General features: G+C 37.2%; 2 protein-coding genes across 2 annotated transcripts; both read right to left on the minus strand.

The window, feature by feature from the left end:
- Window positions 1-854: 854 nt before the first annotated feature.
- LOC131160586 (acetolactate synthase 2, chloroplastic-like) lies at window positions 855-5141 on the minus strand. Its single transcript, XM_058116402.1, has 2 exons — window positions 4611-5141; window positions 855-3197 (listed from the first exon to the last, which is right to left on the minus strand). The coding sequence occupies exon 2, from the start codon at window positions 3142-3144 to the stop codon at window positions 1132-1134; it is 2013 nt and encodes a 670-aa protein (XP_057972385.1). The 5' UTR covers window positions 3145-3197; window positions 4611-5141; the 3' UTR covers window positions 855-1131.
- A 10379-nt stretch (window positions 5142-15520) lies between these two features.
- On the minus strand, window positions 15521-26075 carry LOC131160587 (protein transport protein Sec61 subunit gamma-like). The gene is made up of 3 exons (XM_058116403.1): window positions 25861-26075; window positions 25604-25719; window positions 15521-15845 (listed from the first exon to the last, which is right to left on the minus strand). Exons 1-2 carry the CDS (start codon window positions 25952-25954, stop codon window positions 25604-25606), a joined length of 210 nt encoding a protein of 69 aa, XP_057972386.1. The 5' UTR covers window positions 25955-26075; the 3' UTR covers window positions 15521-15845.
- Window positions 26076-26434: the final 359 nt, after the last annotated feature.

The following is a 26434-nucleotide window of genomic DNA, read 5'->3' on the forward strand; positions in this document are numbered from 1 at the left end:
TCTTTTAAAAGAGTGTTTAGTGCAAATTAAACACATCTCCATTTCTTTAAATGCTTGAATAATTGGATGTGAGGAGATTATGATTATTGAGGTTCCATGTATATGTCAATCTTGCAAATCTTTCCCTATTTATATTCCCCATATTTAAATGTTATTTGAATTTTTCATCTTTCTTTTGTATTCTTAACTTCAAAATAGCCTAGATTACTTCCCTAAATCAATGTATTTACATGAAAATTTATGACCCTCAATTTTGCAAATTTTATAAATTAAAAGAAAAATCAGGATTGGAGCTCTCTCTTATGATACATCTTCATAATTAGAGCTTGAAAATTTTATATTTTGAGAGAATGCTATTCATTCCATTGACTCATTAATAGTTATGATTTTCATTCAAATTAGTTTGAATGATTAACTGTTGTTTTCTTATGAAAACAACAGTTATGTAAGCATTAGAAACACAGAATAGGTAAAAGAAGTGTGAAATGTGAAATGACAAAGTTACTTGCAACTAAAAAACAATTGAACAATCTTGTCACAAAAGATCACAATATTGTCTGGAAAATGTCTTACGAAGTAGACCGATAAGGTTCTTGAGCTCATAATGTTTGTGTTTGGCTTGGTGCGAGTCCAGACAGTGATTAATATCATGCTTGACTAGTTCCAGACACTTAAAAAAAGTGTACTTCAAGAAGAATTTTTTAAAAGGACAGTGAATCTCCCGGCAGTATTGGAAACTACATCCTGTAAAATGGCTAGAAGAAAATTAGCCTCCTACTAAACCCACACTTGAATCTAAAACACACAAAGTTGGACAAAAGAGATGGTTCCAATAGAATTCACTGAAACCAAAATTTGTGAGAATAACAATTACTGGATTGAAACTTAACCATAGCATAATACATTACTCCCAGAACAAGAATATAAAATCCAGTTCGTACAAAAAAGACTACATTATGAACTACTTAACAGCATAAAACAAACTAATTACTACAGAAAGCAACATAATTTGCCCACACATACCATAAAGAACTAATCGCTAGACTGAAACTGTGGCACCTTAACCAAGCCTCAGATTGCATAGAATATAATACATACAACGCCTCAAAATAAATACACTGCTCAAAAAGATCAGTAGGTTGATCTCCCATCGCCCTCTGTGATTACATCTTTGAAAGCACCACCACTTGGGATCATAGGCAGGACATGTTCTTGATGGGGTACAATAACATCCAGTAAGTATGGCCCAGGAGTATCCAACATTTTCTGAATTGCAGCTCTAAGATCTCCTTTCTTTGACACTCGAGCAGCAGGTATCGCACATGCTTCTGCAAACTTCAACATATCAGGGAATATCTCTGACTCTTTTGATGGGTCTCCTAGATATGTGTGAGCCCTATTAGCCTTGTAGAACCGATCCTCCCACTGCATAACCATACCCAAATGCTGATTATTTAGGAGCATTATCTTAACAGGAAGATTCTCCACACGAATTGTAGCCAATTCCTGAACATTCATCACAAAACTCCCATCACCATCAATGTCTACAACAACTGCATCCGGTTTTGCCACAGCTGCGCCCATTGCAGCAGGTAATCCAAAACCCATAGCCCCTAATCCACCTGAGGTTAGCCAATGCCGAGGCTTGTTGTACATGTAGAATTGAGCTGCCCACATCTGATGTTGCCCAACACCAGTACTTACAATTGCATCCCCATTTGTCAATTCATCAAGGAGCTGAATTGCATACTGTGGAGGAATTGCCTCCCCAAAAGTCTTGTAACTCAATGGATACTTCAGTTTCTGCTCTTTCAGTTCCTCTCTCCAAGTCGAAAAATCCAGTTTAAGCTTGTCTGCTTTCCTCTCCAGCATCCCATTTATCCCTTTCAATGCCAGCTTCAAATCAGCACAAACTGACACATGCGGCTGCTTATTCTTCCCAATCTCTGCCGAATCTATGTCAATGTGAACAATCTTGGCCCTGCTCGCAAAAGCTTCCAGCTTTCCGGTCACACGGTCATCGAACCTCACTCCGAATGCAAGCAACAGATCAGACTTATCCACAGCATAATTAGCATAAACAGTGCCGTGCATTCCCAGCATATGAAGAGATAAATCGTCCGCACAGGGGAACGAACCAAGACCCATCAAAGTGCTTGCGACAGGAATCCCCGTTATCTCCACAAATTGACGCAACTCCTCGCTCGAGTTCACACACCCTCCACCCACATATAAAACTGGCTTCTTCGATTCCGATATCAGCCTAACAATCTGCTCCATATGTACCTCAGTTGGGCACTTGGGCAGCCTAGAAACATAACCAGGTAATCTAACTGGCTTATCCCAATCAGGAACCACTACCTGCTGCTGTATATCCTTCGGAATATCAATCAGAACCGGGCCAGGCCGGCCTGAACACGCAAGGTAAAATGCCTCACGCACAATCCTAGGAATGTCCTCTACATTGAGTACTAAGTAATTATGCTTGGTGATGGACCTCGTTACCTCAACAATGGGGGTTTCTTGGAAGGCGTCAGTTCCGATCATCCGGCGAGGGACCTGCCCGGTCACGGCGACAATGGGGATGCTGTCGAGCAGAGCGTCGGCGAGTCCACTGACGAGGTTGGTGGCGCCGGGGCCGGAGGTGGCGATGCAGATTCCGGGAAGGCCAGAGGCGCGAGCATAACCTTCGGCGGCGAAGATCCCGCCCTGTTCGTGGCGGGGGAGGACGTTGCGGATGATGTTGGAGCGCGTGAGGGCCTGGTGGATCTCCATGGACGCGCCGCCGGGATAGGCGAAGACGTCGGTGACGCCTTCGCGCTCGAGGGCTTCGACAAGGACGTCGGCGCCCTTTCTGGGCTCGTTATCGGCAAATCTGGATGTGAATAGTTCTGGGGTTTTGGTGGTGGTGGTGGTGGTGGGAGGGGAGCTGGTGGCGGAGGTGGCGGTGGCAGCGGCGGCGGGGGGCTTAGAATTTGAGAGGGAATTGGAGATCAGGAGAGGTCGACAAATGGTAGGGCTTCGGCGTTTCGAAGAAATGGGGAGGGTGAATCCGGAAATGGGCATAGGAGATTTGGGTGAAGTGAACGGAGTCTTGCAGAGGGAGGTGCCGGAAGCAGTGGCCGCCATTGTTGACGAGCTCATAGAGGAAGAAAGAGCTTCTGTGTAGGGTTCTGAGGAGAGAGCGAAGGAGCTTCCTTTTAAATGGACGTTGAAGCAGCCACAAATTAGTGAAAATAAATGAATTTACCAAAATGCACCTAATTTTTTTTTTTTTATTGCCTTGAAAAATGCACTCAATTTTTTTCTTTTTTCTTTTTTTTGAGATTTGTGAAATGAGAATGTAATGAATTTAAATTTATATAAAAAATATTAAAAAAAAATAACAGTTTGACATAAACAATGGAATAGAATTTATTTTTTTTTATTTTCCGTATTTGATCATATATTTTTTGTTTACTTCATTTTCAATTTATTATAACATTCCGATATATTTAATTTCAATTCGATAAACTATTTCAATTTTTAAATTTAATTTTTTCTCCTTTTCTTATTATTAAATTATATAATTTTAGAAAATATATATTCTTTCTCCTTTTTATGTTAGTACAATATATATATATATATATATATTGATGTTAAATTATTATATATTAATACACATAAATCTTCCATTTCTAAATTTCAAACAATATTAATACACTTGATTAATATTATTCTCCGGACATTAAATTTGGGTTAGTTTATACAAATTTTATTATAATTTTATATAATATCTTATTCAAATCCAATACAAATCAAAATTTGAGACAGATTTAAACATATGGATCAAATTTATTTTTTAAAATTTTTTTATTAATTACTGTTGTAGACATAAATTTTAATTTTTTGTGCTAATTTAGGTTTAACTTTTTAGGCAACCAACATCTAATCAATTGAATTAAAATGGTTTATTTTCAAAAAATTGGGATGATGTCCTCTTAAAACCAATAATGGTGCAATTAAGGCTCTTGATTCATAGAAAATAGAAAAACAAGATTTTTTAACTTGAGCAATAAAGAAGAAAAGTTTTGTTTTTTCATTAACGTTGAGAAATATTATAGGGGATAAGAGAATAAAATTCCACTCAATATATATAAAAAATAAATTTAATTTTACTTTTTAATGTTTAAGAGTACTAAAATTTTAATAAGAAAGTACTAGCTAATTGTCTTTCTTTTTGTTTGTATACCTTCACCCTAGTTGAATTTAAGATTATCAATTTTTAATCCTAATAATTGATTTTCAAAAAACAGAAATAATTGATTTTTGCTTTTCCTAAAATTAGACTAAAATAATAATAATAATAATAATAATAATAATAATAATGTAGATGTTAGACCTTATTTTGTTTTTTTGTTTTTTTTATCATTAAATGATAAATTATATTGATCAAATGGATATGTACAGAAACTCTGGGCATAACCGAGAGAAAGGAAGCCAAATAAGACTTCGTTTAAGAGTTTATCACTATTATATCAAATCTGGGCATTCCCAGGGGCAATAAGCCATCAAACCAAAACCAAAAATTAACTAAATACCATAATTCAATCAAAAAGGAAATAAGATACCTTAGAACACAATTTATCACCAGAAAGAATATTATGAGATGATGGATATCCACTCCAGAATGAATCAAGGCGTAGCACCCTCAAACAACAAGTTGTAAGACGATGAAAGCAGAAGGATTCCTAAATAATCAACAACTTAGGCCGGGAACACCATCCACAAGAAAAAAGACCGAGGCGAAGCTGAAGAACAACACACAACCACCTCCATAAGGTTAACCACGCCGAATCTTGAAGACCAAACTGCCACCTAGACACTCGAACCAACACCAGCACAAACCTTAACAGAGGTTCAAACCACCTTCCATAGAGAAACAACTCAAAACCTTGCTAAAGAGTACCATCCCATCACAAAAGCTGCATCAGAACGTATCTCATTCCATCTCCAAAAGGTGCACCAAAAGAAATCAATCAAAAGCCTAAATAAGCCACAAGAGAAAACTCCAAGATAATATCTCAAGAACTCAAGAATCTCCGAACCACAGAATAGTTCGAAAACCATTGAGAGAAAAGGAGACAAAAACAAAGAGACTCCTGCCTCAGAAAAGGTCGGATACTTATATAGTAATATGCCGACCTGAAATTAATTGGATGAGTTATATGTCAAAATCTTAAGTAATTTTTTTGATAATGTTGCAAAAGTAAAGCCATAAAAATGCCTATTCAATTCATAAAATGATTATTCAAACTAACATGATGATCAAATACAAGAATTTGATGGCTTATAAAAAAAAATCTTGTTTCTTTGTAATAATTCAAGAAATTTGTAATATGTGTTTACTTACGAACCAACTATACCTTGCCTCACTTTTTTCTTATTTCATAAATTCTCTCAAATAATTTGTTCGTTTTTGTGTTTCCTTGAAAGATATTAGTACTTAGTTCATTTCTATTTTTATTTCTAAAGAACTATTAACATGTCATTCGTTTAACTTTTCAACATTTATATAATAAATTTAAAACAAGAGTTCTCTCTCTCTCTCTCTCTCTCTCTCTCTCTCTCTCTCTCTCTCTCTCACACACACACACACATACACAGTGGATACAGGGGGTGGGCAAGAAGTGTAATTTATTAAGTCCCTGTTTGGTTGGCTTTACTCGAGGGTAAACTCTTGTTAGCAAAATGGAAAATGGTTGGGGAAATGGAAATCCTTTTCCTATTCTAGTAAGACGAAAAATGTGCAAACTGGAATAGGGCAATTTGGCGCATTGAAGGTGGGGATGAGAAAAAATTAGTAAATCAAAAGAACATGAGCCATAGAAGAAAACCGCAAACCCTACCAAGCAGCCCTATGGAAGGGACAAAACCTTCCCTCGTGTCCACGGAGCATTTTTTTGGCTTTTGCCATTTGCCATTTGGTTTTTTGTCCGACGTCTTCTCTTTTGTTGTTTTTACCAAAATACTATTATTAAGGAGATGGTGACAAAATAAGAAATGGGGTAGAAACCTGAATTCAAAAAATAAAAAAAAAAATAAATATATATATATATATATATATAAGAGATAAACAAAGGAAAATTAGAGAAAAAGAAAAGAGGTTAGTTGGCAAGGCCAAAATTGTTGACGGTTTCAGAGAGTGAGAAAAATTGTCGTCGAATTTGGGTCAATTGGGCAAGTCAACTACAAAACCGTCGACGATTTTGTGGGTACAGGGAAAACTATCGACGGTTTTCTCCTGGACTACCCACCTATAAATAGAAGTGAGCTCATTTTTTTTAGGAAATCCAAAAACTCTTCTTTTGAACTCTGCTAGGGTTTCGGGATTTCTTCACTATAAGACTCCTACGGGTTCCCTCTTACTCCCAGTTCACTCTCTCTCCTCCCAGCTCATAGGATCTCATGTTTCTACCTGTTCAAAAAGCTAGGGTTTCAGATTTTTTGGTCTGTTTCAGTTTCTTTTTCATAATCAAGTAAGGAAATTAAGTTTAACAAATTTGAACTGTTTGAAATGTTTTTGGTGTAAGTATATTTATGTTTTCAGTTGATGCTTCGAAAACCGACCGTTCAAAATGAACCTTTTTTCAAACCTAGGATATAAGTTAGGCTATTTTGAATAAAATGAACGGTGGGAAGTTTGGTTGACCTTATAAACTAAATATATTGTGTTTTTAGTTGCCTCTGGGCTATATTTAAAGAGATGAAAATTTGTGTGGCAGGTGAATGATATGTAGGTACTATTTTATAACCAAAATTGGGAATGTTTGTGAAATACTGGAACTGTTTATGAAAACACAGGGATTTATTATGACAGCTACGAGAGTTAGGATTTGATATAGCGGTTGTGAGCTGAGTTTTATATGACGGTCGTGAGGGCCAAGATTATGTTTAAGGTTGCGAGGGACTGAATTATGTTTAATGGCTATGAGACGAGTTTTATATGGCACCCGCGAGGGCCGAGGTTATGTTTTAACGAGAATTATTAAATGACAAGTTTTATACGAAATGAATTTGAAATATTGTTTTACTACTTAAATTGCATGATATGTTTTAGGAACCCTGAGGATCAGTTTTGTTATGAGCATGGTATCGTTGCTAGAGATTCAGTATTTGGCCATGTGCACCCACACTGTTTTAGATAGTAGTGTAGGGTGGTTTTAATCGATTAGTTTCAGTAGAGGGTGTACCTTCCCTAGAAGTCTGGACTTTCAGGATGTGGTAAGGCAATCGGAATCTCGCAAGTAAGTTGCGGATGCCAGTAGTCGAAGTTAAATGCAGACGTATGTTTTGACTTAGTCTAGGTTGATCACCCTTGGCTTAGCATTATAAAGTAGAATCAATTTCATAAAGTTCAAGCCAATGAAAGATACCAATAGTTATATTTGTTGTTAGACTTTAAAATTATTTAAAAGCTCCCCCTAAATTTATGCAAACTATGAAATATCTAGGAAACATCTCAATTATGCATGAGACCTAATTCACGTCTAATTTGTATGAACCTATCTTTTAGAAGTGGTTTAGTGAAAATGTCCGCCCACTGCTCATTATTGCATACAAACTCAAAAGTCACATCCCCTTTATGCACATAATCACGAAGGAAGTGATGTCTAATTTCAATGTGTTTTGTTCGTGAATGTGAGATAGGATTTTTAGAGATGTTGATTGTACTAATATTATCACACTTAATTGGTACTGTATCATAGTGCAACCCAAAATCCATAAGTTTTTGTTTCATATAAAGAGTTTGAGTACAACAACTTCTAGATGCAATATATTCTACTTCGGTTGTGGATAAGACAACTGAGTTTTGTTTCCTGGAAAACCAAGAAACGAGAGATTGTCCTAAATAGTGACAAGTGCCGCTAGTACTCTTTCTATCAACCTTACTACCAGCAAAGTTAGCATCTGTATAACCCACAATCTCAAAGGTAGTATGCTTAGGGTACCACAAGCCTAACTTTATAGTTCCAACTATATACCTAAGGATTCGTTTAACTGCTATTAGATGAGATTCCTTATGAGCGGCTTGAAACCTAGCACATACGCACACACTAAACATAATATCAAGCCTACTAGCAGTGAGATATAGAAGACTCCTAATCATGCCACGATACAATTTCACATCAACATGGATCCCTTGCTCATCTTTATCAAGTTTAATGGAAGAACTCATAGGGGTTATGTTGCGAGTGTGTGTTTTGGATTTTTGGGGGTAGCTGGACTTAGTTTATGCAATTTTTGGAATTTTCCTACAACAACAGCTACCAAGCTAGCATTGGCATGGCTCCTTATGAGGCACTTTATGGTAGGAAGTGTCGTTCCCCTTTATACTGGAGTGAGCTGGGTGAGAGATGAGTTGTGGGGCCAGAAATAGTACAACAGGCGTATGATAAAGTTCGACTCATTCGAGATAGGTCAGTGCAGCTCAGAGTCGGCAGAAAAGTTACACGAATACTCGCCGCTGGGAACTGGAATTTGAAGTGGGTGATCATGTATTTCTGCAGATAGCACCATTGAAGGGAATCATGAGGTTTAGGAAGAAGGGTAAGTTGAGCCCTAGGTTCATTGGCCCATTTGAGATACTTGAGAAGATTGGGTAAGTTGCCCATTAATTGGTTTTACTATCATCTCTATTTAGAATTCACGACGTGTTTCACATTTCTATGTTAAGGAAATACATCTCAGATTCTTCCCATATCATCAATTATGCAGAATTGGAACTCAGGGGGTGATCTAGCATATGAGGAAGCCCCAGTACAAATCTTAGACAAAAAAAAGAACAGGAATTGTGTAATAAAAAGATACCACTAGTCAAAGTCCTGTGGAGGAATCACTCGATAGAAGAAGCCTCGTGGGAGCTTGAAGATGAGATCAGACGGAAATATTCCCACTTGTTTAGTGGGTCATAGAAGTGATGTGTAATTAAAGTAGTGATAGTTTTGTTTTGTACAATGTAAATGTGATTTAGAGTATAGAATAGGTAGTATTTTGGTTTTTGGGAGAATTTTCTTTTATACTTGTAATCTCCCAGAACTACTTATGTAATCACAGTATTCCTCCACCATAAGTGAGGGCAGGTAATGAAATAAATAGACCATTTTGTCCTTAAGGGATGATGAGCTATATGAATAATAACTTTTGAGGACGAAATTTTATAAAGAAGGAAAAATGTAACGACCCAAAGAATAATGATATTTAAATAATAAAGAGGTAGGAAAATAGAAACAGTAATAGAAGGAGGCAGCAGACGTTCATTGACAACTTTGCATTTTGGAGGTGATAATTCCAAGAAATTTCCCAGGCCTCGTCAACGAACACAAGGGTTTCATCGACGAGTGTTCTTCAGGATCTCATCAACAAAGTTTCGTCTCGTTAACGAGAAGATACCGAGAGTAAATTTTTGGAAGTCTGAAATTCATCGACGAGGGTGCAGGTTTGTCAACAAACTTTCTACAGGACTCGTCGACGAGGTGACGTGGCGCGTCGATGAATCCTGCAGTATAAATAGTGCTTAAACTCAGTTTTTACGCAGAAATTTTAGCGAAGACTCTCTCTTTTCTCTCTCTATGGTCCCTCTCCCATTTTTCTTTAATTTTGGCCCTGTCAGTCGCTAGATCGACAATCTGAGGCCACCACAATGCTCCTGGTAGAGTTCTCTTCAAGTCTGCTGAGGCGGATCGTCAGTGGGATTGAGTCGAATTTCTTCCCAGAATCAAGGTAAGACCTTTTAGTCAATTTTTGGCCTTCTGTCAGTTGTAGGAAATAATGTAGGCAAAGAAATAATGATGTTTCGTTCTAGGATATTTGATTTTAAGGTTTTGAGTGGAGAACCCTGCGGGTGTAGGACCCATCATAGTAAGGGATTTTTAGCAAGAAACAGGTAAGGGAAATATGCTATGCTAGGTTATTCGAGTAAACTTTCAGTATAAAATTATAGATATATTCTACTAGAGTATTATTCACAGCAGAGATTTATACAGTTTATCAAGTATGATTAATATGTTTTAAAATTACTATGTGGCTTAAGGATATGGATATAGTACAGAAACATGCTTTACAGTATTTTTCAAATATGTGTTTTACAGAATATACAGACAGTGAATATATTTCATAGCATTTACAGAAATACCATGATTATACAGTTTTACAGTACTATGTTATAAAGATTTACAGTTAATTATAGAAACACAGTTGATATAGATACAGTTTTCTATGGGGTCATGGTTGATGCATTTATTACAGAATCATGGTAAAACAGATAGTAGTATATAGAGATGTATTATATAGTATTAGACCTTGTTGGACCATTATAGTCTATAAAGCACGGTACCGTAGCTACATACAGTATAGAGTGCAACCACTTATTCAGATAATACGTGATATAACAGTCAATCATATAGAGCCCACGAGTGGATAGGCTCCCCATCAGATATGAGTTAAGGAGGGCTGATCAGACTAATGGAGTATAGTGGTTTATTCCTGGTTGGCCAGCTAGGGTAGATCCCGCTTTCGGGCCACACAACCCTGTCATGAGGGGTTAAATCATGACACACAGTTATCCACAAGGGAGTTTTCAGTTAGTATTATGTTTATACATATTTACAGAGACAAAATATATATATATATATATATGTATATATTAGAAGTATGTTGAGTAGAAACCTAAATTACAGAAATGTTAAGCAACAGGAAAAAGGCGATGGTTTATATTACTGGTATTGTATTTACAAATTCAGTGATACATGATTATATAGTAATAGATTTTCATAGTATTGTAACTCATTTGCCACACACTAGCAATAACATATTTCGTCTTACTAAACGTTGGCTCATCCCATTACTTTAACATTTTTTAGGTGATCCAAGTAGGCGAGCAAACCAGGCTAGCAGATAGAGGAACCTCAGTATTGCTCTGACAGTAGAGTGAGTATTTTGAGAGTTTTTTTTTGTATAGCTCTAGCCAATTGAGGGTATTTTTGGAAAAATAGTCATATATGTATATTTTGCGAAACATTTTAGCACCCTGGTATTGAATATAATTATATATGGTTGTGTTCATCTGATTTTCGCTTCTCGCATCTTAGGTTAATGGTTGGGTTTAATTTAGTTTGGTATCAGAGCATTATAAAGGTTACGGTCTAAAAAAAACCCTAGTTAAATAGCAGGTCGTTATATATGGCATCAACGACTTGGACACTTGAGTGAGAAAGGACTCAGGGTGATGCACTCAAAGGGTAAGTTGAGTGATTTACAGTTGGTGAAGATTGACACATGTGAGGATTGCATATTTGGGAAACTGAAAAGGGTCATTTTCCAGACAAACATCAGTACCCCAAAGAAGGAGAGACTTAAGCTAGTCCATTCAGATGTATGGGGACCAACGACCATTTCATCCATAGGTGGGAAGCATTACTTAGTAACATTTGTTGACGATCATTCACAGAAGGTGTGGGTTTACTTCCTAAAATATAAATCTGATGTTTTTTATGCTTTTAAAATTTGGAAAGCAATGGTAGAAAATGAAACTGGTTTGAAAATCAAGTAGCTGAGAACAGATAATGGTGGTGAGTATGTTGACACCGAGTTCAAGAAATTCTACTATGAGCATGATATCAGAATGAAAATAACTATGCTAGATACGCCTCAACACAATGGCGTAGTCGAGCACATGAACAGAATGTTAATAGAAAAAGCCAGAAGTATGTGTATGCAATCAGGCTTGCCAAAGATGTTTTGGGTAGAAGCAGTCAACATAGCAGCTTATTTGATTAACAGGAATCCATCAGTACCATTGGACTATAGTCTACCAGAAGAAGTATGGAGCAATAAAGAGGTAATACTTTCACATCTAAGAGTTTTTGGTTGTATTGCATATGTACATATTAATGATCATGTCAGGAATAAGCTAGATCCAAAATCCCGGAAATGCACCTTCATCGGTTATGGTGGAGATAAATATGGGTATCGTATTTGGGATGATGAAAACAAAAAGGTAATCAGAAGCAGAGATGTGATTTTTGTTAAGAAGATGATGTACAAAGATAGACACACAACAGAATCTATAAAGTATGAAACAACCTTTGTAGATGTGGATGATGTTTTAGAAGGTATAAGGATACGTCAGCGAAACACCAAGAATCCTTAGGCAGAGGAACCTATGGAGCAGATTGTTGCACCACTACCTCCTACTCCAGCACTAAAGCTTAGGAGATATTCTCGGCAGCATGTACCAAATAGGAGGTATGTGAATCATTTACATCTTAGAGATAGAGGAGAACCTGAATGCTATGTTGAAGCATGTCAGGCAGAGATTTGAGCAAGTGGGAGCTTGCAATGAAAGATGAGATGAAGTCTCTTAACTCCAACAAAACATGGGAACTAACTAAGTTGCCCAATGGTAAGAAGGATTTTTCACAACAAATGGGTGTACAGGATCAAAGAAGAGCATAATGGATCCAAGAGGTATAAAGCCTGATTACTAGTCAAAGGTTTCGAACATAATGAAAGGATTAACTACACTGATATTTTTGTACCAATTGTGAAGATGACAACCATCAGATCTATCTTAAGTATTGTTGCCTCTGAGGGTTTATATCTTAAGCAGTTGGACATGAAGACGGCGTTTCTTCACGGTGATCTTGATAAGGAAATTTATATGCAATAGCCAGAAGGTTTCTTAATTAAAGGTAAAGAGAATCTTGTATGCAAATTGAAGAAGAGTTTGTATGGTCTCAAACAAGCTCCTAGGCAGTGGTACAAGAAATTTAACAACTATATGTAGAGGGTTTCAGAAGTGCAATGTCGACCACTATTGCTACTTCAAAAGATATCGTACTAACTATATTATCCTATTGTTACATGTTGATGATATACTAGTCGCAGGATTAGATATAGAAGAAATTAGAAAATTGAAGCAGCAATTGTTAGAGGAATTTGATATGAAAGACTTGGGGTCCTGTAAAGCAGATTCTTGGGATGTGAATCTCTAGAGATAAGCAATAAGGAATGTTGCAGTTATCTCAGTCAGAGTACATCAGCCGTGTTTTACAAAGGTTTAACATGAGCAGCACCAAAGCTGTAAATACACCATTGGCAGGTCACTTCCGTCTCTCTAAGGATCAACCTCTCCAGACAGATGAAGAAAAAGACTTCATGGCTAAGGTACCATACGCCTCAGCCATTGGAAGTCTCATGTATGCTATAGTTGGTATTAGACGAGATATTGGCCAAGCAGTGGGAGTTGTTAGTAGGTATATGTCAAATTCAGGGAAGACACACTAGGAAGCAAGTGAAGTGGATTTTAAGATATCTACGTGGCACTATTGATAAGTGTCTATGTTTCGACAAAAGCGATTTGAAAATCCAAGGATTTGTAGATGCTGATTTTGAGGGTGAAATTGATCATCGCAAAAGCACCACCAGATATATATTCACTGTTGGCACAACAACTGTTAGTTGGATGTCACAGATACAGAAGATTGTTATTCTATCCACTATAGAAGCTGAGTATGTACCAGTGACAGAAGACAGTAAAGAGATGATTTGGCTTCAGGGTTTGTTAAAATAGCTTGGATTAAAGCATAGGAGGAATGTTTTGCACAGTAACAGTCAGAATGTGATACATCTGGCAAAGAATTCCGCATTTCATTCCAAAACTAAACATATTGGATTGCGTTATCACTTCGTCAGATCTCTTATAGGGGACGGCGTGTTGACACTTGAAAAAATCCAAGGTAGCAAAAATCCGGTGGATATGTTAATTAAGATGGTGACTACAGAGAAGATGAAGTTGTGTTCAACTTCAGATGGTCTTCATGCTCGAAGACATATTTTGAGCACATCATTTATTCATATACTGATACTGGTTGAGGAGGCGTCTCCGTCTCTAAGTGAGAGATTGTTGTGCTGAAGCCAGGAGACGCGTGAGCTGAGTTAGAGACGCATTTGCAAGCTGTTATCCGTGGTTATTTAATTTAGATGAATGTAATTCCTCAAATTTGATTTATTGTAATTTATTGTGATTGATTACCAGCTACCTATAAATAGAGGAGCTGTGGAGAGATGGTATGTACAGAGAAGTACCGAACCACATAAAATTCTGATGTCTCAATTTTTCTAGTTGCTCATAGGGTCCTAACAGAAAAATAGACACGCACAAGAAAAGTAAAAGAGAGCAAAGAGCAGAGAGCAGAGTGCTGGAAGAAAAATACGTAGAGAAATTAAAAAAAAATAAAAGAAAAGAAAAGAGTGAGATATTTTGTATAAAGTAAGGATATGAAATATTTGTACAAAGTCGGATATATGTTATAATTTCTCATAACATAGTGAAGTTTTGATATCATCCGTCCACGGAGTAGTTATAACCAAACCACGTAAAAAATCCAATCTTGCCTTTATTTTATTATTAATTATCTGCATTATTTTATAACACTTTTCCTATTCTAGAGAGTTTTGATATTTTAAGATGAAAAATGTGCAAACTGGAATAGGGCAATTTATCGCATTGAAGATGGAGACGAGGAGAAAACCCAAAAAATAATAATAATAATAATAATAAATAAATCAAAAGAAAGGTCAATAAACATGGACCACAGAAGAAAACCGCAAACCCTACCAAGCACCCCTATGAAAGGGACAAAACCTTCCCTCATGAGTCATGCCCACCCACCCATTTTTGGCTTTTGCCATTAGCTATTTGCTTCTTTCTGTTTGAGGACTTCTCTTTTGTTGTTTTTACGAAAATAATACTGTGAAGGAGATGATGACAACATAAGAAATGGTGTTATTAATCCATCTCATGTTCCTATACGTAATGAATTATGGTTATATTCATTTAACCCAAGCGGTGTTCTTAAAACATAATGACTCCCAGCTGCGTTCAACCTAGATTAAGAATTTGATTCAATTTTAATTTTGATTACCTATAAAAAATGATAGAAAAATAGCTTAAAAATTTTGGGTTGTACTCTAAGGAACCATTCTAATGCCTGAACTAGAAAATTTGGAAAGATTATATCACCGCAATAAGAATAAAATGAGATGTCTTACCTTTATTAGGGAGTTCTTTTATTCGTATTTGATATAACTCCTTATTGATTTCCCCGCTAATAAATATTTATTTAAATTGCAAGAGTTACATTTTCTGTTTATTGCATACTATATAAGTTTCGAGTATTCTTTATCTCAATTCTTATTCAAGGGTACTGAAGAGATTTCTTGAAAGTCATTTTTGAGACCTCTTAAGTTCATTTTACTTTGACAAGTAACTCAGTATGTGACTTTGAAAAACAAGTGAAACATAAATGATTAAACTACAAATTTTATATTAAACCTTGATTCTAATTTTTTTAAATTACAATTTTAGGCAGCCATGCTCATTTTCACTCGTACTGAAACACATGTATCAAAACGCACTCATAACACTAGCTAAAAATTTACAGTTTAGACTGTAGAAATGGAATGGGATAGAGAGAAATGAATTCAAACACAATTTTCATTTCATTCATGTCCTACTCCCATTCCAACCACATGATGCAAGCTCAAGTTGAGTTTGGAGCTTAAAATTTCTCACATGCACAGGAAAAGCATGACTAAGAGCCTGAGAATATTGTAAGTGTGAGGTGAATGATTATAAAAGAGTAACAGGGCCTGCCAAAACACCTTGAAGTCTAACTTATGTTTTCATTAAAATTAAAAAGTACATTATGCTAGGAAGATCGGAGCTAAGTATCCCCTCTAGGCACAAGTTAAACTCAACCAGGCAGCCTCCATCCTCTTCCAGACTTGAACCTCCCACAGGCCTGCAAACGTATACAAAGAAATTAGGTTAAATCTCAAAAATAATATCCTAATTTAACTGTTTAATAGAATTATTAAATTAAGAAACCCTTGAAAAAAAATTGTTCTTCGTGACGAATACTGCGATGATGATGGGGAAGAACAAACTAAATCAGATTACAGTGTCTCCATCAACAGCTTATATAAGGTCGTCCAGCTAATTGAAGTTTCAAGCATCTCAAATAATACATTTAATTATAGTAATATGTAATTGTAAACGAATACTTGTTAAGATTAATGGTGATGTCATCTCAAGCATCGAGCAATTTATTTACTAATTGGGATACATAAATATATAATGGAACAACATTATTTTGACAATATGTGATCATAAAACAATACATGAAAACTCTAAATTAGATTAATGAACTAGAAAACAGTAGAAAAAAATCCCTTGTTTTTCAAAGAAAACATAAACAAAGAACAGCAAAAAATCTTAAAACCAGGGGGTTGATTTTCTCGGTTATGCGCTGAAAGCTCTCACTCAAATAAATCCTTGAAAAATGAACGGTGAACTTGGTGAAGTTTATATAAGCAAGTTTATATAAGCAAAGGTGAGACAGTCAAGTCAAATGCCAACAAAAAATAAAAACAAAAATAAAATAATGGATTTACAGCTTCGAGAGGAGTTATTGTTGTCTAGATCTACAATCAAGATCAGAAATTGCTATTTCAACTAAGAGTTGGTCATGAGTAATGCAAAGGTCTTAGCATCTCTTTTAAACAAAGAGAAACTGCTGAAGGATAAAGACGAGGATAAAAAATCTCACATAGAAGAGCTAAGACTAGGGATCGTAAGGAACTACTCATAGAAAAGTACTTTTACTAGAAAAAGTACTTATCAGAAAAATATATTTATCTATAAGTTGTCTAAGATTAATTATAAGTACTTCTTCAAATAAGTACTTTTTTTAATAAAAATACTTATTTTCCTAAAAACCAAAAGAGTAGTTTGGTAAAGTACTTTTTGAAATATGTACTTGTAATTTTTAAAGTGAAAACCAAAAACTACTCAATAGACACAAGTACTTAATTTAAGTTTTTTCTTTCAATATGTACTTATTTATTTAAGATGTTCCAAACGGATCTAGAGTTTTCCTGCAGTCACATGTATGTGCTTAATGTACAAAATAGGTACAAAATAAAAAATTGTAGGAAGACATTCACTGGTTGGAAGCTTCATTTTGCAAAATTCAAGATGAGGTGGGCGTGAAAGGTGCAGGAACTAAGTAGAATGAGCTGCCTAGAGGTTGATCCAAATCATTGATGGATGAGAATATAGGCTCCAGGGTGAATGACGGATGGAGGTCCTAACTCTGACCACCAGGTTGGTCCTCCAGCACTAGTTGCCAGAATAATGCCTGGGGGCCGCTAGACCATTGATTTTGGCAGGAAAGAAGCACTTATTGCTTGTGCTATCTCTTCACGTGAGCTTATCCAACCTCGTGTGCCAGATGGTGATGCACGTGCATGTCAATGCCCGTCTGTCAATTAGACTCCTGGGTGCCTTCCACTTGCCACATGTCCCTGAACAAGGAGTTAACTGGGACTGAGCTGCATGATCCCCTTGGTCAGTGTTGTACTTTGAAGGACGAGCAAATCACCTGGATGGCCAATAAGTTTCATATTGCTTCCAACTTCCACCTTCATCTCCCCAAGCCTAAGGAGAGAGCTTGCGACCCCGAGAAGGATGAACTGGGTGTTTATGAATGTGCACTCGGGGAAGGCCTATGATTCCCTCTTAATCCCTACATTGTTAAAATTTGCAATATTACAGCTTTCCCCCTTCTCAACTTGTTCCAAACTGCTGGCAGATCATTGACAGGAGAAGTGCAAGTGCTGCGGGTTTGCCCCCTATGTCAAGTACTTCCAGTCATTATTCTATCTAAAGCCTCACCCCAGTTTTCAAGGGTGGCGATACTTCCATGCCTGTCTGGGCAAGAAATTCATGCCACAATCCACCATTCATGATTGGAAGTGCAGGTTCGTTTTTATCCGGTCCAAGAAAACCTGGCCCGCTGGAATAGGTAAGCTTTCCTCAATCTTCCCCCTTGTTTCTTTTCTTCATTTTGAATTTTGAATCTCTTCTTGTAGGCACGAGACCTCATAGCAATGATCCTCAACCGCCTTAAGGAAGCAGAGACAAAAATGAAGGAGCTGCAACAAAGTACCATGCCTACAAAGAAAAGAGCATCAAATTGTTTGCCCAGCTGGAGGAAGAAAGCAGAAGGCATAAGATGACAGACATGAGTGGGTGATCTGTAGCATAAGCTTTAGCAGTCCATAGAGGAAGTTGCAACTACAAATATTTACCTGGAGGAGGCTAAGGTAGCCAAAGATGTTCCTGGGTAACAGTTTAGGATCCGAGGCGTACAAAGATGACATAGGGGACTTTGCTCTAGACTCTTGGTATGCGGGCTTATGTAGGAGTGTAGTCATAAGGGCCATAAGGCAAGGCATAGTCTCCTTGGAGTTCATGGAGGGCCTAGACATCATGATTGTCAGCACTGAGCTGGGAGACAAGACCACTGGCACTGTGGAGGTGCGCACAGGAAAGTTGCAGAAGCCCGCCACTACAAAGAATCCTTGGACCATATAGGCCAAAATTGTCTTGGACTGCTGAGGACTTCTCAAAAGCATCGAGGAAGATGAAAAAATATATATATATGAAAAGATGGGGTTGTTCACAGCTGTTTTTATATCTCTTGTTTATGAGTCGTTGCCTTGGGCAAGAATGCTGCTGACCCTACAGTATTTGGTAGCTCCAAGAAGGATTTGTGAGATATTACAGTTTCTGCTCTCATCTTAGAGATAGCTTGTTACTATTAGGGATGTACTAAAATTACCAAAAGACTGAAAACCAAACAGAAACCTGACCGAAATCAGCTTTGGTATGGTTTCAGTTTCGGTTCTTAAAAATAAAAATTCAGTCTCATTTTTTAAGCAAAAAAATATATATTTTATGGATAACTACATTAGAGTCCAAAGATTTTAGGATAATTAGGAATAAGATAGAATATATGAAATTTAATTTCTATAACACAAGGAATAGTGGAGAGAAGACCACACTTGATAAACAAGAAATTATTAGCACTATTAGATTTTGAATCTACTATGCAAGCGGAAGGAGAAATTGAAGAAGACGTAATAAATATAATTAAAGCAAGTTAGGTAAAATAGAGAAATGTGTCAAGCGTTTTGTGTGATCATAGAATACCCTAAAATTAAAAAGAAAGTTTTATAAGATGGCTATAAGGTCAGTTGTGCTTTACAGTTCATAATATTAGGCAACTAAGAAACTACATGTACAAAAAGTAAAAATTGCTAAAATGTGAATGTTAAGGTGGTTGAGTGGTATAACATTAAAAGATAAGCTCGGAAACAGGCATAAACACAATAATTTAGGCATAAAACCTGTCGAAGACAAAATAAGAGATGGGCAACTTAGATGGCTTGAGCATTTGAAATGCAGGCTTAATAGAGCACCTATGAGAATGAGTGAGTTAGTCATTATTTCTGTCATGAAAAGGGATAGGGGTAGTGGTAGGCGCAAAATTACTTGGAATGAGGTAGTGAGGAAGGATCTAATAGCTCTTAATCTAGAAAAGGAAAATGGTCTCGATCAGTGAAAAATAGGAAAAAAATTCATGTAGTCAACCCCACCTAGTGAGGCTTAAGGCTTGTTGTTCTTGTTGTTGTTGGTTTTTAAGCAAAAACCAAACCAAAAAACCAAAAACCAAAAAAACAATAAAATATAATATTTTGTGTTGTTGTAGCCCATAACACTACTGCTTCTCCTTTTATTCTTAGTGTCCCACATCAATTGAATAGAAGGGAGCTTCTTCCACTTCCTATAAATACCCCAAAATGCTCTTCAACCATCCACCTCCAGATCTAGGGCTTTCAATTGTCTTGGGCGAAGACTTAAATGGACCGAGAATTTAGCTATCATGATGTAGAAAGTCTTGACCTTAAGGATTTGATTTGAGTAGCTAAAAACTTTGATAATTGAAAATAACCGAACCAAACCGTTGAACCGACAGATTGCATTCTTCTTAAACTAGCGATTGGTTGCAACTTAGTATTTTTACAAACCGAGCAATTCGGTTCAATTGTCAATTGAACTGAATAAAACTGAGTTCACCCCTAGTTACTATGTGAGTGCTTGTTTGTCCTTTAATTATGGGCTATGTTTCTTGATGATCAAGTTTCCCGAAAATGAGCTTCAGTAATTAATGCAAGTAAACTTTATTTTAAAGGACTATTTCCATTGTGGAATAAATGAAAATTTCCTACTCATTTTCATTTTGAGAAGATCGACTAGAGGATGTTAAATAGATATGCCTAACTTAGGCCTTAAATACTTTCATTGATTGAAAGAAATTAAAACATGGGGTTATTACTATTGGCATTTCAAGTTGTTCTTTTGAAGACTTGAGATTGTTTCTTGACCACAACATTGCAATTATGTCACTGCCGAGAACAACGTTGTGCTGTATTACAAGGATACGAGTTAAACAAATTCATATATGCTAATAATGTTTTCAAATATGAGAGAGAGAGAGAAAGAGAGAGAGAGAGAGAGAGAGAGATGGAAGCATTGGATGATGGTGCTACATTCTTGCATCCAAGACACATGCCAAATGGCTTGTTAAGCAACCTTGAATGGTTTGCAATATAAGACAAGAATGGCACCTTTAGCCCCGCATCCCTAAGAAAGATGTACAGCCTTGTGAAGACATCTAGCCTTGCAAAGAGCTCCAAGCTGCATGTGTGAAGGCCTTGAGAAGATGTCCTTCGACATACTAGGATTTTAACAAGCATGTGGGGGAACAATCAATTTTAGTTATTTTTCCAATTGTCTTAATTTTTTTTCTCATATTTTTTAATAATGTGGAAGAAATACAGGTGGTTAGGACTTATCCCATATATTTGGTAAATCACACACCCTAACAAATGAGTGATTCAATTGAGTCCTTGAACAGTAATTTGACCATTTGAGTACAATTACAAGTGATAGAGATCAGCTCAACCAATTACAAGTAAGAGAGATCAGCTCTACTAGGGAATTCTTATTTTGAGAAAAGATTATGAAGAAGTCACTCATGCAAAAATGACATCAATGAGCAGCTTCTTGCATACCTCAGTCATCTATCAAGGTGCTACACTTATGATTGACCAGGAGCTTTCAGTAGGCATCTCCTGCCTTCTATCATTTTACAACCTTTTCTTCAAATTGAGTGAGAACCTGCAACGCATCATCAAGGGCTATTAGATCTTACAACTTACCAATGCATGCTCCTCAAGCAAACTCTGAATAAGCACCCGTTTTCTAGCAATAGATGTCTTGCACAAACTGAATATGTAAAGGTAAGTCATTCTCTAAGTGCAACAAGGAGTCTTTTTTTTTTTTGCCACCTTCTGACTAGAATGTCTCTAGCTGCGTCATCACCTCAGCAAGGGACTTAAGGACCTATTGGAAAAAAGAACTTGAGAGGAGAAGAAAACGAAAATTATCTCAAAGGGAAGCTCCTCGACATACTGAGAGAGCCACTCATACGAAAAAACTAGAGATCACCTCGAGAAGACTTGATGTAGAGGCTGCCCACTTCTAGATCTAGGTAGAGCGTGTCTTCAATCAAATATGTTGAGTCCAAGAGGGACTCCAACTCAAGGGGTCTTCAAGGGCCAAGCCAGGGCTCACATTGATACTAAGGGTGGACCCTCAACCACCTTTGCCAAGCTTGCTGAGGCCATTCCGCTGATTGTAGATTCTATCAAGAGTGAAGCCTATGCAAGGGACTAGAGGCTACTATCTGGGGGCAGAGGTCGGTGGGGCGGGCGCCAAGAGGGGAGGGGTGTTAGTGACCTGCCAGATGAAACAAAGTTAGTCACAAAGAGATGTCCTAGAGACGGAGGATGATGTGGATAAGCCTAGCGCAAAGAAGCATGGACTCAAAGAATAGAACCTTGTAAGAAGAGGCACTCCCAGAACCTTGTAAGAGAAATGTGCCCACCCCCTGGGACCACGATCCAAATAGCATGTACCGATTCATGGGTTAATGGCATCCCAAATGGATGGGGGTTAGGATCCAGTTCCTCAAAAAAGGCAAACCAGATTGTCAACCATTTTCAAATAAAAAATCAAATGAAAATTTTCAAAATTTTAAAAAATCAAGTGAAATTATTCAGCACCAAAGCCTGCCAGGAGAAAGAAAAGAGTTTTTTGTGGCCATAAAGCCTGCAATAAGAGAAACATTAGGGCTTCCTGCTGCAAAGCATGTGACGAAAGCATAGAGCTTTCTGATGCAACGAAGCATGTGGCAAAGAGAGAAAAGAGGGCTCTTTGCCACTGTAACATTGAATGGATTCAAACTGATGGGGGAGAAATTTGTTTTAGTGCAGAAATCCGAAATGGCGTACCAACTAAGGCTACCTCCCAAGAATTGCACACCACTTATGTAGCTCCAATACCTGTATCACAACCCAAAACACACTACACTCTAGGTAACTATGGTATTACTTATCATTGTAGGCCCTTGTCACATGATTATCATGTACACTTTTTGTGTGATAGTTCAAATATTAATTGTTCATCAATGTCTTATCACAATTCTCAAATCTACAAAATATATTGTAACAACTTCGACCGTGATGCTTTCAGCTAAAGAATGCTATCTTATCCTCTAAAAATGGAAAGGCAACAGCCTGCTTATTAAATAACATTGCTCTATGTTGCTTGGAATGCACATTACCACTTGTAACAATCCTGGGCCCAGCTCTGGTGAGGTATTGTCCACTTTGGCACCATTGGCCTCGCGAGTTTGTCCTATAAAAGGTGTCTCACTTGGTTGAATCCTAAACCCTCCTTATAAGCTCAAGATCTCCCTAGTACACATCCGATGTGGGACCGCGACAAGCTCTCCCATCCAATATTTGACATTCTCGTCAGTGTTATTTCCCTAGTACACATCCGATGTGAGTTCGTAACAAGCTCTTTCGTCTAATTTCTGGCATCCTTGTCAACGTGATCTCTCTCGTACTCATCCAATGTGAGACCACGACAAACCCTCTTGTCCGATCTTTGATGTCCTCATGAAAGTGATTTACACATCTGTGTAAGATTCACTCACATGATAGTACCACCACGGTGGCTTTGATACCAAATGTAACAGTCATGGGTCCAACTCAGATGAAATATTGTCCGCTATGGCCCACTGGTCTCACAGGTTTGTCTTATAAAAAAGGCACCTTACTTAGTTAGAGCCCAAACTCTCCTTATAAGGCCAAGATCTCCCTAATACACATCTGATGTGGGACCATGACTGATTACGCGCTAAAACTGCGTAATTAGACATCTTAATCTGGTCATTAGAGTTTCTATTTTTAATTAAATGCCTAATTACGTCCAATATTTTAACAAAGTGTCTTATTTATAATTTATGAGTTTCATTGAACAATTTATGAATTTTTGGCAATTTTTTTATCGCAGGAAAATTCCTAGGAGCTAAAATTGGCACTAGTTCGTAATTCGCGCATAACTTTCCCGTCCGAGTTCTGATCGAGACAATTCAAATATCTAGAGAAAGACGAGAGAATTATCTACAACTTCCGTGTTTTGAGTTTCGAGAGAAATGGGCTCCAGAAAGGTCAAGATTGGCCGTGATCGCGGAGAAAGAAAAATGAGAAAATATACATATATATGCTTAAAGTGATGTGACCCGGCCTGCAGGCTGGCTAGTTGGGTCACACCCGGCTCACTACGCGGGTCTCTCCTAGGGCATACTCCCCCTCCCTTTTTAAATCTTCTTTTTCTTCTTCTTTCCTCTTGGGCGGTGCCCCCGCACCAAAAATCTCTCCCCTCCCTCCTCCTTCTTCCCTCGTCTTTTCCTTCTCTCGGTTTTTCTCCGGCCACTCCAGCAGCTGAGACCATCTTCTGCTGCACAGCCCCCTGTTCTTCCTTAGCTCAGCCTCTCGGTTTCTCCCTCACCCCTGCAACCCATCGCACCAACGGCCACCATCTGTAGCCGCCTCAGACCTGCCGAGACCACCAGCAGTCCTCGTCAACCCCTCCAGCCAACCATGACAGCCACTGCAGCCATCAGCTGCAGATGAACACGAGGAGCAACCGAGAGGCCACTCCAGCAGACACCACCCTGCACAGACACCAGCAGCACAGGCACGAGCTCTCCATTCCAGGCCACTCCACAGCAACCAGCTGCTGCTGCCAGCCACCCTCTGCCACAGCTTTATCTTCTATCTCTCTCTCTTTGCTTTTCTTTTCTTTCTTCTTTTATTATTAAGTTGGTTATGATTATTGTTTTTATTTATTGAAGTTAATTGAAAAAAAAATTGATTTTGAATGTTATTGTATTTCAATTATTTATTTGAATTCTTAAGTAATTTTAGCAGTGAATTTTATTCGTATTAATTTAATTATTTTTATTCATAATTTTGTTAAAGGTTCGATTTTTATTGTCTACGTATGTGTTTGATTGAGTTTTCATTCGTGCGTGTTTTAATTTCGTGTTCAAAGTTACCGTCTTTAGTTAACGCATGTTTTGATTCTTGCTTGATTAGACGTAGGATTTCCGTTTTTTCTATTGCAAGCATGAGTGGCTAAGTTTCGGTAACTCGGGTTGTGGGTCGATATCGTTTGCTTTCCATGGTTTATTAGTTCTCCTAAGAAATTATTGATAAACTTTTATTTGGTTGAAACCGAAAATTTAAGGCATCGTTGATAAATCGCTGGCTCTTATTTCTTGTTTTGTTGTTGACGTTAGGCACATCAAAACCTTGATTTAATCTAAGATTTTCATCAACTAATTTACATGACATTCGGTTGATGCTTAATGAGAATTTATATTTTCTCCCGTTTGGGTGTGGAAAATTTACTCGAACTTTAGTAATAAAATTTCATCTTATTAATGCCCTGATTGGATTAACAAGAAGAGGAGTAAGGCTTAGGGAATTAATAAACGGTGGATGCAAACAGACATTGAACCCATAACCCGAGTGTTTGGTAAAATTGTCTCAGTTAATCTATTTAGTTTTGGTCACGTTATTAGATTTACATTTTTCAAAAATTGATAAAATTTTAGTCTCATTTTGATAGTTTATTCAAGCTCTTCTCATTTTGTTCACTATTTTCAAAATCTTAAAAGACCAAAAAGACTTTCAACCCTTTTTTTTTGCAGCAACAGGATTTCACTAACTTTTCATAAATACTTTGATACTCAGTGGTCCCTATGAAATACAATCCTGGACTCATCCTTGATACAACTTAACACTTCTGCACTTGGAAGCATGACTCATAACGAGCCAATGACACCACTCTATGCTACTTGGAAATATATAGCACATAAAATTAATATCAATTTCCTTTCATACCATGATGGTACACAGGTACTATACGTAAGAGTTTCTCAATATGAGTATGTATATTAGTTCAAATTGAGAACTACTGCGAACTAACCACCTTGAGTTTCTCAACTTTTATTTTCCTAAAAAGGATCATGTATAGTATATCCTAACATCATATAGATCACATCAAGTTTCTTGCTTTAAGCCACTAATGCTAGTGATACTTCATACAAGCCACAAACTCAAAACCCACAGTTAAGGGATTATTCATACAATACATTTATCATACAGGTCCAATTCTATAAGGCAAAGAGAGCATAAAAAATCCCCAAAAATACATTAGCATAGCAAACAGTACCTAGCCAGACCCGACGATGATGTTGTTAATAGGAATGAAAATCAGCTTCACGAAAAACCCAACGAATCCCATCACTACGAAACCGATAGCAGTGCGTAATGCGACCTTCGTGAATTCTGCAGCATAAACAATCATAACAGAACCCAAAACCGCCGAATCCGCGAAAATAAAACGAAAGAAACACCTCTGAAGCCAAATCCAGAGAGATCAAATTCAGATTTAAAGAAAAAAAAAATCGGAACGAGCAGAGTACGCACCCTTGCGGTCGGGCTTGTGGCACCTCTTGACGAGGCGAGCGCTGTCCTTGGCGAAGTCTCTCAAGGGATCGACGACGGAGTCTAGGGCATCCATTTGTTAATACGGGTTGCTCTCCACTTTCTCCGTTTGGCTGTAGAGAAAGAACGAAAAGAAGAGAAGAAAATGGAAGAAAAAGTCTGCCCTTTCTTGAGATTTGATTCAATTTGAAAAGAAAAGAACAGAAAAGAAAAAAAAAATAAAAAATAAAAATAAAAGTCATAAATTAGTGAAAAGACAATAATGCCGTTAAGTTGGATATAAAATTCCTTAAACAGCCTCTCACTCTGCTGCTCCTTTCCAACTCGACCCCTATCGTCTTCTCTCTCTTAAATAATAACCGGTCAACGCTGCGCGGTGGAGCAATTTAATTATAAAATTAATTTTAAAAACAAAATATAAATATAAATCATATTAATATTAAATGAGGATTAGCAAAGGTAATTGATAATATAATTAAGTCTACATTTCTATTTTGAAAACTCAAAACTGTTATGAATGAAAGAGAGGATGTCTATCACTCATTCATATTTTGTC

This window comes from Malania oleifera, chromosome 7 (assembly GCF_029873635.1).
Source record: "Malania oleifera isolate guangnan ecotype guangnan chromosome 7, ASM2987363v1, whole genome shotgun sequence".
Taxonomy (NCBI): Eukaryota; Viridiplantae; Streptophyta; class Magnoliopsida; order Santalales; family Ximeniaceae; genus Malania; species Malania oleifera.